The following is a 14,658-nucleotide window of genomic DNA, read 5'->3' as shown; positions in this document are numbered from 1 at the left end:
GATCGAGGATGAAAAAATAATTAGAACGTACGATAATAGAGAGTACTTATATCAGAGCATCTGAATAATTAATAAATAACTTTGGAGGAGGAGGAGTTAAGAGCACGCTAGGCCGGTGATTAAGATTAGGGTTTGAGACAATATTTACGGCCATCTGACTGGAAAGATTTGCTAAGATTTTCTCTTAACAACTTGCAAGAATTAGTGCAGGACGTATTAATGTACGCAAATAGCACATGAAATGATAGATCTGTAATAACAATAGGATTAGAGGAGACAACAATATATATATATATATATATTATAAACCCTTTTGATTTGCTGAGGGTGGGCAAAAATATATCATTAAATTCTGCGCTTGAAGAAGAGACGTACATGTCCACACCAAGACTTATATGTCCTATTTATGCCAAGTTGCATCATTTGATTGATGGCCCTTTCTGTGCCACCTCTGCATTTTCTAATTGCCAGCTCTTCCATTTAATTCCCACTCTTGTATTTCAAGGGTGTTTGTGTTTGTTTGTATTCTGAGATTTCGATTGTTTTTTTGATAGTGTCGTTTTTCAAGTTACTGTCATGACCGTCCACGTATAAGGTACGGGTCTATATATGGTCACGGTCAATAATTGCTCAATAGCAACGACAACGTAAAATCATAGCAAAGGTAAGTCAAGTTGTATTTAAACTTTCGTGTTCATCAAAATCCAATTAATACTCCATAAATGTAAAATTTGCTATTAAACTCGATAAGAATAAAATAATTTAAAGCAACTCCAAAGAAATAAAGAAAAAGTGAAGTCAATATAATTAGGTTAAAATTAAAAAGAAAATAAGTGTGATGGATGAGGAAAGCTAGGTTTAGGGACATGCAAGCCTAACTTAATTGACCATTATATATGATGACAACCTAATTTTAACATAAGATCATGACCAGATTGATGATTTAAGAGAGTAATTAATGATTAGAATGTTCTTAATTAATCACAAGCTGTTGCAAAAATGGGATGCAAAAAGATAACCTTAATTTTAATTAGTCACAATTATCATTATCTAATTTAATTTAATTGAATTGATCTGCAGCCACTTCCACTAACTTTTGGCTAATCTTTATTTAATATTTATCTTTGTTTATGGATTAATAAATTAATGGAAATAGAACATTCGAGATAGAGTTTATGATGTTGATGTTAATGAAATTTGACAATATTGAGATTGACAGTGATAAGTGACTCATGCATAATTGTAAATCTAATCAAACTTTTTATTAGTAAATTATTTTTCCATCAATATGAAAGAAGTCGTTAGAGTAACCGAGATAATATCTCGATTAAAATTCTTCGATAATTAAATCAATATAACGAGCTCAAGAAATAAACATAATATCTAAAGAGCGAAAAGGAAAATTATAATAATTAATCAATCAAATAGAAAATAATTATGTAGCTAGTCTCTAGATAGTGAGGTGGGAATTACAATTATCCTTGCTGATTTTTTTTTTCAAAAAAAAAATTGAAAAAATATATTTTAAAAAATCTGAGGGTGGGAAAAGTAAATAATTCCTAGGGCATAACAATCATTAATTTTTTAAAAAAAAAATAGAAAAGTTTGTAAAATCATAATTCATAATTCAAAAAGATATTTGGCGAGATTATCATAGAAATTGATGAAAATATAAAGGAGGCTAATTAAATGGATTTATTGTTAGAAAAATATTGGGGATATTATTTTTTTTCGAAACAAAAATAAGATATTTGTAATTTATTGAAAACCTCGGGAGAGGTGGTCGTCATTTATCCTAATTAATATATTAATTAATATACAAATAATATCGAGCATTTTTGTTTGATTGCTCTTGGATATTAGTTAAATAATTGGTGTTATTAGTTAAATAATCATAATGAAAAAAGCTGTAAGATAAACGAGGACAAATACAGGTCCACGCCATCAAATGCATGGGATTATAAAAGATTAACGTTGCCATCCTTCGACATTCATATCGCCCTCTCCGACCTTACAACCCTTAAAACAAGAAGAAAGAAAGAGAAAACGAAAAAGGGTTCATAATATCATAGGAATATTATCATTTTTATACGTAAATAAATCTGAATTTTTTATCTGCCAATTCTGATATTGCTTCATATATTTTACATATGTAGTTCCCTTTTTTTGTATTTTAAGAAAAAAAGAAAGAAAGAAAGAAAAAGGTAGCCCGTATGGGATTGAATTCATCTGCTTCAAAAAAAAACTTTATTTTTAATCAAAATAATATATTGTAATTGATTTTTAATTACTATTTTCAAAATAAAACTTTATTTTTAATTACTATGTTAAGCCCAAGCGCAGAGAGAGAGAGAGAGAGAGAGAGAGCATCAAATGAAGGTTACTCACCGCCTACCGAGAAATGGACAGGTTCATGCATTCAAATTTCAACCCTTAACAATAAACCTCCATGCAAATGGAGCCCATTATGTATTTGATAACAACACACACTTATGGGTGGTAAATGGATGGGTAGGTCATGTTGGGTTTGGATTGGATCTCAGTTGATTGAATTTATATATGTATGTGTTTCATATATAAATAGATTATATTCTTAATTGAAATATTTACTTTGAACGCTAATGGTAGTGATCGACAAATATATTTTTAAGAGGAAGAATGTTGTTTCCCTAATTACCCTCCAGAGTGACTCAAACCCATGACCAAAGTCGTAGGTGCAAGGTGCTTTTGTTAACCAGCTACCTTGGCTCATCTACAACAACAAAGTTTAAGCAACTATTACATTTCTTAGACCAAGAGTCTAAAGAGAAATCCTAACTATGATTCTGGAGACATTCTCTCAACAAATCTCTTCATGCAGTGTTGCTGGTTGCCCTTGGTAAAGAGGTAAAGTTGAATCTGCAAAGAAATGAGTCGACTTATAATATGAACTTAACATAAACACCACAATGTGCAACAATTGTTGTGAAATCGCACGTCGTCTATTCAATCCCTATCGACTTGAGTGGAAAAATACCTTGATAAGAGGCTACTGGGCTGCCACATTTGCTCAAGCGGACGCCCTAGAGTGTTCAGAAAACTACATCCAAGAGTTGAAAATGTCAGAAGTCCATCTCAGTTCCCTTGTGCATATCTAGTTGATGAATCAAATTGTAGACATAGCAGGCAATCGCATTCAGAGGACTGCTCGGTTTGCCGCTTCAGGCTTCTTGTTCAATTGCAAGAAACTCCAGGTCTTCTTGCCAAATTTGAATTCAAGTTTATGATTCCCAGTAAATGTAGGATTGGAGTAGAGCATCAGAGCTTGGCATTTTACTATGGCAACAAGAAACAATTGTCATTGCAAAGAGACAGCAGCGAAAAAGGTAAGCTGACAAGACCTCAAGCTCCTCCAGGATCCCATTTATTTGAATGCTGGAACTAGAATTGGTTCCACTCCATGCTACGGCTCGCTCTGCAGTGATGAACACTAATGGTTGAGTTTCATTTGCATGATGGTGGAGTTGAATTTCACTGTTCGGTTGTACGCTTTCTACAAGCCCATCATGGTCGTCTGAAGAACCTTGGCTACTGTTACCAGGTGGAGAAGACTCACCAGAAGAAGATGCAGGCAGAGAACGGGATCCACTTTCATCAAATCCAGCAATTTCAGTGTCATTACATCTGCTCTCTGAAATTTCCATTTCGCAAACATCCTGCTCCAATTGTTGGCTAGCCACTGTGCTATCAGGCGAAGGTACATTGCTTGGTGTGCTGGAAGATTCTGTGGAGCCAACTGGACTATTGGATTCGTCTTGTTTCATCTTCTTCATGCTCGTAACAGTCTCTGTTTCTGGGAAGGCAGATGCAAGTGACCTTTTGGCGAAACGCTTCTTTGCTGGATTAGGGGGGCGTACTCCACCAGGGAAGACAAAGTTAGGTATGTCGTTCCGTTTCACATGGCATACATCAATCCACATTGATGGCTTCCAGGATGAGTATGCATATACGTCGTACATAAATTCCTCCACCGTCCTCGTTACATCAAATTGTTTGCCTTGTTGAGGACCGGTGCCTTGTTTCCTTCGCAAACCCATAAAATAACTGTGGCGAAACGGCTTTGATTTGTCCGAAAAACCGCCTGGGTGAGGATGGCACTGAACTAAACCACTCGTGTCCCTTTCTATCTGGAATTATCAAATGACACCAAGAAATCATCCAACGGAAACAGACACCAAACAAACCTTTCCAATTCTGGGAGGGCGCCGAAAAAGGAACGTTTCGACCAACCTTCAGCGTAAGCAAGCGTATTCTTGACTCGATCCAACCTTTCCAATTCAACAAGTCACCTTCATTCTTTGCTGCAATGTCTATCTGCAGATAATTTCTGTACGCTTGGAAGTAAGTGAAAGGCTGAAACAGAGTATCCCAGCTGGCCGTCTTTGCTTCCACTGCCTACATCCATAACAACAATGGAATTTAATTGAACTGCCACATAGCAAACAAGTCTGTATCCTAGAAGTAAATAAAGAAGCACAAACGAAAAACGAGGGTTCTAAAAAGCAAAATTTGGAGAAAAATACAATAATTGCAAACAAAGGAGCTTCTTTCCAGGGCACAGGTTACAGAATTAATTCCATTGGAAGACGAAGCTTTGTTGGCTAAAAGGGATTAACTGCTGCAGAAGAATAACCTGACAAATTTCATTTCCACGCTGAAATTCTTCCATCATGACCCGTAGTGTGCTTGTTGACACATTGTAGCTTGAGTTCATGCAGGGATATGCAGGAGTTATTATCGGCATGAGGTGTGATCTATCCTTGTAATTTCTTCTAGGATCCCAGAAAGGAAGTCTTAAAGATCCTTCTTGAATTGGGCACAGCATCACAGGAATTGGCCACCGCCACATGTTGTAGATCCAAAAGAACTTCGACACCAATGTGCTTGGTAGAGCATTTGGGTATAGCTGGCAAACGCGAGCAACGAGCAATGCCCAATTTATACCGCCTAGGAAACCAGTAACCTGGCAAGATGAAAGGAGAAAGACTTAAACCGAGAAATGAGAATGCTCGAGAATTATGTTTATATGCATGAGTGATAGAAAAGCAAGGATTGCTGGCTTAAATTCCTCACATTTGAGTATACTCCACGCCTTTTCGCCCATAGCCTCATACATCGCAGAGTAGTCCGAGAAATGAGAATGCTCGAGAATTATGTTTATATGCATGAGTGATAGAAAAGCAAGGAGTGCTGGCTTAAATTCCTCACATTTGAGTATAATCCACGCCTTTTCGCCCATAGCCTCATACATTGCAGAGTAGTCCGAAACGTCTAAAGGAGGAAAAAAGAATGTGATGTAGAAATCATGTTAAAAAAGTACTTCAGAGATAATTGTGCGGTTCACACCTTAATATTCGGGACGAGCTGCAGTATTTGATCAGTCACCCTACAACCATTGAGACTGCGAACAGTCTGTTCATCCACATATCGCAGTATAGATTCTTGAGATATGTCCAAGTCCTGGAACCAAACAGATACCAAGACAGAAAGAATTTATAGGATATCCAAAAGCACAAGTTTCAAATTAAGACATTCAATGATTATTTGAACAACAGTAGATAGCTCAGATATAAGTTATATAGGCTCCAGTGAGGAGATCATATCCATTAGGCAGTCAAAATTTTTCAACATCAGCCGAAAACGGTTTCTAACTATTGCATCACATTCTTAAAACAAGCGCCGATTCCTGAATAAAGGCTACTACAAAGAAAAGATTCATACTTCAGGAATAACCCAGAGGGACACATTTGCATAGAGGAGATCAATGGAAACACCATCGAACTTGAATTTCATCACTGGAACATAAGCGTCGGGTACAGCATGCAACTCTTGTACTTCAGGAATCTCAGACAGCATCTTCTGAAGCCCACCAAAAAAGTCTTCCTGTATGTAATAGAGTTATTTTCTTTCTTCCATTCATCAAAGCAGCAAAATTCAATAAGCAAAGTTCACAGCTAAAAAGGGAAGTCAGCCATACATTTCGGTCGGCATACTTTGGTCCAACACATAATGTGTCAATATCAGCACCGGGTCCGTGTACCTATCAGTTTAAGTTAAGAACGAAACCTAATCATGAGAGGCATGTTTACGCAAACATTTAAAAAGTTAATCAACAATTTAAAATAAGGAAAATGAATATCAAGTGAGAAAATTCATACACCAAGGCGATAAGAGCCAAAGGTGAATATCTTTGCATTTGCGTGGCGCACTGTAGAATCACTGTGACCTTTGGCGCGGCTGACATTTTTGATCCATGTCTTGACGATCTGCATGATAATTGCATTTGAGTAACCTAGGTATCTAATTCTAGTGAAAAGATTAACAAGATTGTTTAGATTTAAAATAGATTAACCTTATTCAAGCTACCAAGGACTTCCTCCCGTCGTATGGCTTCTTCGCGACATTCACACAATGCCGCATTTCCAAGAAACTGCAACCAACATTTCTTGAAAAGTATTTAACAACATTTCTTGAAGAATTTCAAGAAGAGATGAGTAGAGAAGAAACCTTTTCCAAGTCTTGATTCATAATAACATCGATCTTGGTAGGTCCCACTGTTGAAATTGGTTGCCATATCCCAGTATTGGAAGCAATAGCCATGTTCTTTGATCCAAGTCTATCCATCCTGTTTTCACTAAAAGAACAAAAGAAAATAAAAGGGCCGCAGTTAGAAGTCTTTATACAATCAATGTAGTTGACCTTCATCTATTTATTCTATTGGAAATTATTATAAAAAGAATAAAAGATTAAGAAAATAGGGGTATTCGAAAAGTGTGACAGAATTAGGCAGAACCACATGTTGTTAATGCGGTTCTTCAACTTTTTTCAGACTATTGAAATGATTATTGTGATTGGTTTAACATCCATATTGACTTATGTTTTCCTATTTTTTATTTATGAATATTTGCAATGCATGAAATCTCTGCAAAGATTAACCCATTCTTATTGCACTCACTTGGCACTCTTATTGAGATGCTTAACCAAACACTTCATGTTGCAATTTTACAATTTGTGTAATAGTTATACAAATCTTTTACAATTAACGAATCCTTTCGTTTTAAACTAAGGCAAGAAATAGATGATAGACCAAAATTATTGCACTGACAAGTCAAAAGTTGAAACAAAATACATGCCTCTCATAAAGATTGAAGCCCCCCAAATTTAAAAAAATAAAAATAAAAAATTTCACAATAACAGAGTCTGTCACATGTACAACAAATTAAAAATATTTACATATTACACTTTTTCTCCAAAAACCAATATGAAAAGAAAAAACAAACACTAAGGCCATGTTTACTTCAGTGGATAATGGATAATATCCCTGACAATTTTAGTTAATAGTGTATTTACTAGCAGTTTGATCAGCCTGATACTAAACTAACTGGCACGGTATTGATCCACATAATTGGCTAACTGTAATCACCGATAGAAATGGCTGATTGCAAGCCAAAGTATCAAATGAGTAAAGGGTATTAATCAATAAATCACCATTGATTTTGATTACTTGAGTTGTTACGATGCTTGTTATAATCATTACAACAATAACTCAAGATCTTATGCTTGCTCACCAAATCAACCAAAGTATCAAATGGATATCGAGGCCTATGCAAACTATCGCCGGGTAAATAGAGGATAAAATAGAATAGTAGAAAATATCGCACAAGAAAGAGGTATAAAGCATAAAATCGAAAAATAAAGAATTAAACAAACCATAGTGCCCTTGAATGTGCCCCTGAATCCGATTAAACAAGAATTAAACAAATAAAGAATCCAATTACTATTAAACAAATAAAGAATCCAATTAGTATTAAACAAATAAAGAATCCAATCAGTATTAAACGAATAAAGAATCCAATTAGTATTAAACAAATAAAGAATCCCATTAGTATTAAACAAATAAAGAATCCCATTAATATTCAAGAATCCAACAACAAGAATTAAACAAATCAATGTGCCACTGAATCCGATTAGTATGATAATAGAACTTTAATCTTACATATAAACTTCTACAACAGTCATGAACTTTCGCAACTTTCACCCTTTCTTCAACTTGTTTTGGTTATAGAAAATAGATGATACTAAAAACACACCCAAACCCAAGAAAAAGAAGAGTAAGTAAAATGCAACAGAGAAAGAAGGATTACCTGGAAGCAGTACTCGTCGCCGTTCTTGTTGCCGTGAATTTGGGGCTAGGGTTCTAAGAGATGGGTTTGGGGAAGAAATGAGATAGAAAGATAGAAAGATAGAAAGATAGAAAGAAAAAGGAATTTACTCCACCATTGGATTAGTTTACCTTAATTTATTTATATACTACATAAATTTGATCTTCTGCCATTCAAAATTTTGAAATTCTAGGTTTTAATTATAAATAATTAGTTATTTATGAAATACTTATTAGTTTTTTAAATAAATTATTATTACAAAAATTTAGTAAATAAATGATTTACAAACAAATATTATTCCAATGATATATATAATTTAACCACTTACAAATAAAATTATATACAAATATAAATACACACAAATAGTTAATTTTGTTCCAAAAAATAAAACCAAACATACAACACCTATTTTATATTATTTTAATTTATAATGGGTTTTTGACTTTTTGTTGTATTATTTTTATTATTATTACTACTACTATTATTATTACTATTATTATTATTATTATTACTATTTTAAATCATTAGATCGAATCATCAAATTTTTATATATAGTTGAAATTAATATATGTTTACAATCTGCAAAATTTATATATTTATAAGTGTTACTATAACATTAATGTAAGTATCATCTTACATTGTTGAACAACATGGGTTAATCGGACAATCAAAATTCAGATCAAACCGTTAAATATGATCAAACTTACAAAAAAATACATTTGGTAACGTTTTAGACTTATTGGGTATACGGATGTCGGTATATCGTACTCGAAACATAATAGTAATCATTCAAGACGATGTATTATTGAATGAGACCATGTGATTTTAAATCATACCGTTTGATATGATCTAATGCAAACAGTCTTGTATATATTTAAATTTCGTATGAATCGGGTGCCCAAATTTTAAATATCATAATCATTGATTAAATTTTTTAGTCTCATTATATATATAATAAAATAATAATTAGATTTGTTCAACCATCATCATCATTATCATCATCATCATTATTGTTATTATTGTTATTATGATGATTTTTAGATTAATTCATAGCAATTACTAAATTTTGACATAAATTTATAAATAATTAAAAATCATAAGTGAATTACTTGTCAATTTAAAAAAAATATAACATAATGCAAATATATATTAAATATAACATAAAGTTTATATATGTCATATTAAATAATAATTTTAATTATAAAAAATATTATAATTTACTAAGTTGTTCATTAAATTTAATTTTGTATAAAAATTAAATATACAAATAAAAGTACCATAATTTATTATTATCTAAAATAAAATGTATGATATTGATTAATAATTATAATATATGGTCAATTTTAATTATAAAATTGATCAAATATTAAGTATAAAGTTAAATATATAAAACATTCCAAAACAAATTATATATAAAAAATAAAAAAATAGAAAAAGCTCGCGAGCTATGAACAGACACAATTGAGCTCGAGTCGCGAGCCGACTTGACTCATCTGCCACCCCTGTTATAAACACAATACATAGAGCACTGAATACAACAAACTTAAAAATGTTACAAAAAAGAAAAGAATACTTATCACATGCATATGTATATATATATCACAAGAGTTATCGTTCATTTACCTATCACAGTTTTATCCCATCTGAAAAAGTAAATAAGGCCATAATAACTTAAGTTAGATTAATTAACTTGCTTAGTACTTGTTGCATCATTATTATTATGTCAGGTCACGTATACTTTCTTGTACTATAAGACTTGATACACCAAGTAGTTTTCAATAGTAGTTTGTTAAATAGGTTTTTGTTAGCCCGGTAAAATGTGGGCTAGACTACAATAAAGTCACCATTAAGGGTGACTGTAGTAAGGGGTTTCAACGTGGGTGATTAGAAAATCACTAGGTCAGCCCATTTTATAATTATTCTTTTCTTCCACTTTTATCATTGATTTTAATTATTGTAATGTTCCTATTGTCCTCCACTCTTGGATAATTTACCGCATGTCTTGTCAGGTGCAATTACATTTAACCCATTTCACCTTCCCAAGCTTATTCTACAGCAAACTCAGGTGAAGTTTCTTTGGCCTCCACGTTTCTTCCTTTTTCCCCCACCTGATACAAAAATTGCCAGATTTTTCAGTATAAGTTTCAATTTTTGCTTCTCTTCTTCAACATCCGAAACCCCTTGGCGGTCCCTTCTCTCAGCACTACTTCGACACTGTATGTTCCTCTTGGAGAGTAAAGTGTGTGAAGAAGAATAATGAATTCTCAAAGAAAGCCGTGTAGTTGGGCAGCACAGAAACCAAATGATTTTCAAGGATTTTAATACAAGGAACTGATGTTGAAAAATTAAGTCGACTGGAGATAAAAATATTGATGACTACTCCCCAATTGTTTTATTAAATGCAATACCAGAAACTTATAGTGATGTAAAAGTTGTAATTAAATATGGAAGGAACAATATAAATTTAGAAACTGTGATTAGTGGTTTAAAAAAGAAAAGAAATAGATTTGAATGCTAATAAACCTAGTCGGGACCAAAATGTGGTTAATTTTGTCAGAGGAAGAACAAAATATAGAAATTCTTTTCATAAAAGACATAGTAAAGAAAAGAATAAAAGCCATAATAGTTCTGAATCAAGTGATGATGAGAAGGGAATTAGGGATGAAAAAGATAAAGATAGGAGGTGCTACAATTGTGGTAAAAAAGAGTCATTTTATAAATGATTATAAAATGCCAAACCGATATAATAAAACTAAAGAAGATGCGAAGATAGCATTTGATGAAACTTCTAAAGAAGAATTAACAGTTTATTAATTTTGTATCAAATCATAATTTTTAGCTTTAGTCACTGTACGCAATTTTATGCTAAATGCATTAAAAATGTTCCTTAGTGAATGATGTTAGTCTTTACGACTTTGCCTTGATGGCTGATGTGCCTTTGTGTCTGTCTTTGTGACAACCTCGGTGGCTAAAGTGTCTTTGTGATTGAGCCTATGTGGCTATATGATTTAGCCTTGGTGGCTGTATGTCTGTATTTGCAATCTGAACGTAAGTGGCTGGTTGTGTCTTTATGAATGAGTCTCGCTAACTATAGGGTATAGCATGGTTGTTACTTGGAAAATTCACTTAGTGTTATTTGCTGTATGCAAATGTTCAATGTGCTTAGTGCTAATTATTGTGTGCCATACTTTATGCTTAAGATATCATCTTTTCAAATGCTGTTAATAACATCTCTTTTGCAAGAAAATTAAGTGTTATGATATTTTGCTAGATCCAAACCCTTGGGCCTGGTTCCTTCTTATGAGTCTTGGTCCAAGGGAGAATATATTGAAAAATTGGCCCAAGACCATTTATTGTAGGCCTAGCTCAAAAGCCCAAGCCCCCACTCACTTGGACGACTCTCAAAATCCAACCCACTTTATTGGCCCATGATTCAACCCACCCAGCGCATGACCCGACCATGGTTTTCTATCCTACTTATTTCTAACCTAACCCTAACTTCTCCAATTCATCTGCCTCCCTTTCTTCTCTCGTCTGTCTGCTCTCACTCCTCTACCTCTCTCTGTCGCCTGATTTCTCTCGCCTCCTTTTTTCAATGACTTTGAAATCATATTTCTAACTCCTCTTTAATGGCTTGGCCCTTTAAAGGGCGGTCTTGGCCAATGAACAACGGCTGAAAACGTCTGTAATATTTCACTGGTTGGCCTTTGTGAGCAACCATAAGGTTTATGAGTGCCGATTTTTTTTAGTCGTGAGCTCTTTTTACTCTGGATCTAGCTCTCTAAACCTTGCATTTCTTACTTACTGTTTTTGTTAAATATCAAGATCTGCATTCTTCATTCATTGTATATTTTGATATGTAATATTGAGGATTTTGTACTCATTGATCTGTAATAATTTATTTTAAGGTTCTTGAACTTCCAATGAAGGGTGAAAAACCAACAACTGATGAATGACGAGAAGGTCGAAGAGCAGCAACTTCGGTTTCCATTGCAGCTCAAAATTAGCAGTAATCTTATGCATGCATGTAATGTATATGGAGTTGGGGAGTTTTATGCTAATTTGGACAAAGTGGGTTTATGCTCTCCTTCCAAAACTTACCTCTAAATTAGCTAACTTTTATATTTACGAAATAAACTACTATTTATAATTATAAAATAATATTTTATAAAACTTGCACAGGAAAATTTTGTATTCATAAATATCACATATATAATTACATTAAATTTATAGAAAATCATATATAAATATTTCATGAAATCATATATAAAATTTCAAATTAATCACAATCGATACATATGCATACTCTAAATCGTTTTTTGTATCATGTTTAGATATTTGATTATATATATCTTATGAAAATATGTATAGTCTATTAATGATTTTACGTATTATATAAATATTATAGAAAAATATTAAATTATTCTTTAATATATATATATATATATTTCATATCTTTTGTTTTACTACTACAGATAAGTATTTCTTACCTAAAAATAGTTTTGTGTATAATTATTGTAAATATATATATATGTATATATTTATGTCTGAATACACACTCCTTCTATTTGTATGCGTACTTTTTATATTTCCATAATATTTGTAATTATAATTTTTAATGGTATAGTTTGTAATAATATTTTGACGATTTATAAATAGAACACGATGTATTTCATTTGTGAATAACAATAAGAAAAGAAAATAAGTTAGACTTAGAGATAATAATTATTCTGACTTTTTTCATATAAATTTAAGAGTAATGAACTTAAATTTTTTATAAGTTTACAACAATGATCATTTTATTTACGAAGTATCATGTTCGCATGAAAAAATTGTTTTTGTTAAAAATATAAATAAAATATTCGAGCAGAATATTAACTATAAAAGAAGAAAAGAAACCTTCATAATGTTTGGTTTTGTTTTTAACTTGTTTTTGGGTATTTTGTGGAGATAGAGAGAGAAAAACAAAGATAAATAAAAATAAGTTAGAGATAGTGTGTATGTTTGGATTTGTTTTTGGAGATAATATAAAATAAGTATGGTATATTTGATGTTGGGTAGTGAGAAGACAAAAAGTACTGTTTATTGTTAAACCATGTCTCTTCTATATATATATATATATATATATATATAAATGTATATAATTTATTTGTAAATGAAGAGAGAGAAATTTTAGTTTTGTCCCACACTCACTGTTACAAAATACCTAGAAACGAGCCAAAAATTGGTACAATATTGAATGCCAAACATTGCTTCGGTTTGTGAGATGACCCAAAATCGAAACCAAACATAATGATTGTGTTTTGGGATGGTTTTACTTACCTTTGATGAAACAAAAGGAGCATACAAACAGCTAATTGGGAAAAAAGTTTACAAAGTGAAGACGGCACTAAAGTGAAGTAAACCAATCTAAAACAATGCGAAGAGAGAGGAGAGATGAGTTGAGTTGACAGTTCAATTTATCTTATTTGAGGTTAAAAAAGTAATTTCAATTCACAATCAATTAAATAATCAAAGGCAAATAAACAAAAAAATAAAATAAAATGGTCAGTAACAATATTCTAAGCTAGTAAACAACTTATTAATTGGTCAATGCCAAAGCAATAATCAATACAATCATAAATTAATATTTAGTCAGTTAATCCCATATGTTGAAGTAAACATGACCTTAATTTAGAATGAACAAGAAAAACATCTTTTAGGTATTATAATGCTTAATAGTGTTATCTTTTTTATGGAAATTATTAGGAATATCAATATATATATTTTTAAATACAGCGTGTTTAATAAAAAATAAAAAATACACAAATAAATTTTGACAAGAATTGGACTTATGATCTTACTATTATGAATAATAAATTTATACCCGAGTCAATTGAAAATGAATAACATCTCCCTCTGGTATACTGTGCGTATATCGTTTAGTGTTTTTAAATTTTAAACTTGAAGTAATAGGATATCTAAAATTCGTTTTTCATTTCTCTAGAGAAAATCAAGAGAGATATACATATATGAACAACTTCTATGATGATTTATTTTAAAAAAGTTTACGTAGGTTTAGAGATTGGTATTATAAACATAATACACAGAGCACTGAATACAACAAACTTAAAAATGTTACAAAAAAAAAATATTTTATAAAAATATGAAAAGTTATGAATGTAAGGTTTTATACAAGTATAAAAATTAAGTTTAAAAAAGTTCTATATCAATTTAAAAGATTTTATAATATTTCAAAATATTTTAAAAGAATTTTTTGGAATTTCTCCACACAAGATTAAGATTAATGATCACCGTTTATTTGAGAAGCCCAAATGTATAAATATCAAATATGATACATTTCTAATAAATTAGTTTTGGTATCAATATTTCCAATCAAGATTTTGCTCATTAAAATCTTTCTTCAAACAAATATATATATATATATATATGTCTATCTATTATGTTATAAGTGTTG

At 31.8% G+C, this 14,658-nt stretch overlaps 1 protein-coding gene across 1 annotated transcript; it reads right to left on the bottom strand.

The window, feature by feature from the left end:
• Window positions 1–2,625: 2,625 nt before the first annotated feature.
• Window positions 2,626–8,298, bottom strand: LOC105160462 (nuclear poly(A) polymerase 1). The gene is made up of 12 exons (XM_011077844.3): window positions 8,184–8,298; window positions 6,547–6,673; window positions 6,392–6,469; window positions 6,198–6,305; window positions 6,017–6,079; window positions 5,761–5,922; window positions 5,386–5,499; window positions 5,248–5,310; window positions 4,673–5,002; window positions 4,270–4,434; window positions 3,017–4,166; window positions 2,626–2,898 (listed from the first exon to the last, which is right to left on the bottom strand). Exons 2-11 carry the CDS (start codon window positions 6,661–6,663, stop codon window positions 3,261–3,263), a joined length of 2,106 nt encoding a protein of 701 aa, XP_011076146.2. The 5' UTR covers window positions 6,664–6,673; window positions 8,184–8,298; the 3' UTR covers window positions 2,626–2,898; window positions 3,017–3,260.
• Window positions 8,299–14,658: the final 6,360 nt, after the last annotated feature.

This window comes from Sesamum indicum, linkage group LG1, assembly GCF_026168435.1.
Source record: "Sesamum indicum cultivar Baizhima isolate 11 linkage group LG1, ASM2616843v1, whole genome shotgun sequence".
In the NCBI taxonomy this organism is placed as follows: domain Eukaryota; kingdom Viridiplantae; phylum Streptophyta; class Magnoliopsida; order Lamiales; family Pedaliaceae; genus Sesamum; species Sesamum indicum.
This window is presented reverse-complemented; position numbering and strand designations above follow the sequence as displayed.

What these genes read in the sequence shown, in the direction of transcription:
- LOC105160462 (XM_011077844.3), bottom strand. Translation starts at nt 6,663, where the DNA reads ATGGATAGACTTGGATCAAAGAACATGGCTATTGCTTCCAATACTGGG. An exon ending in TCCTTGGTAGCTTGAATAAG is followed by an intron (nt 6,306 to 6,391) that starts GTTAATCTATTT and finishes ATTATCATGCAG; the next exon opens with ATCGTCAAGACATGGATCAA. An exon ending in AGCTCGTCCCGAATATTAAG is followed by an intron (nt 5,311 to 5,385) that starts GTGTGAACCGCA and finishes TTCCTCCTTTAG; the next exon opens with ACGTTTCGGACTACTCTGCA.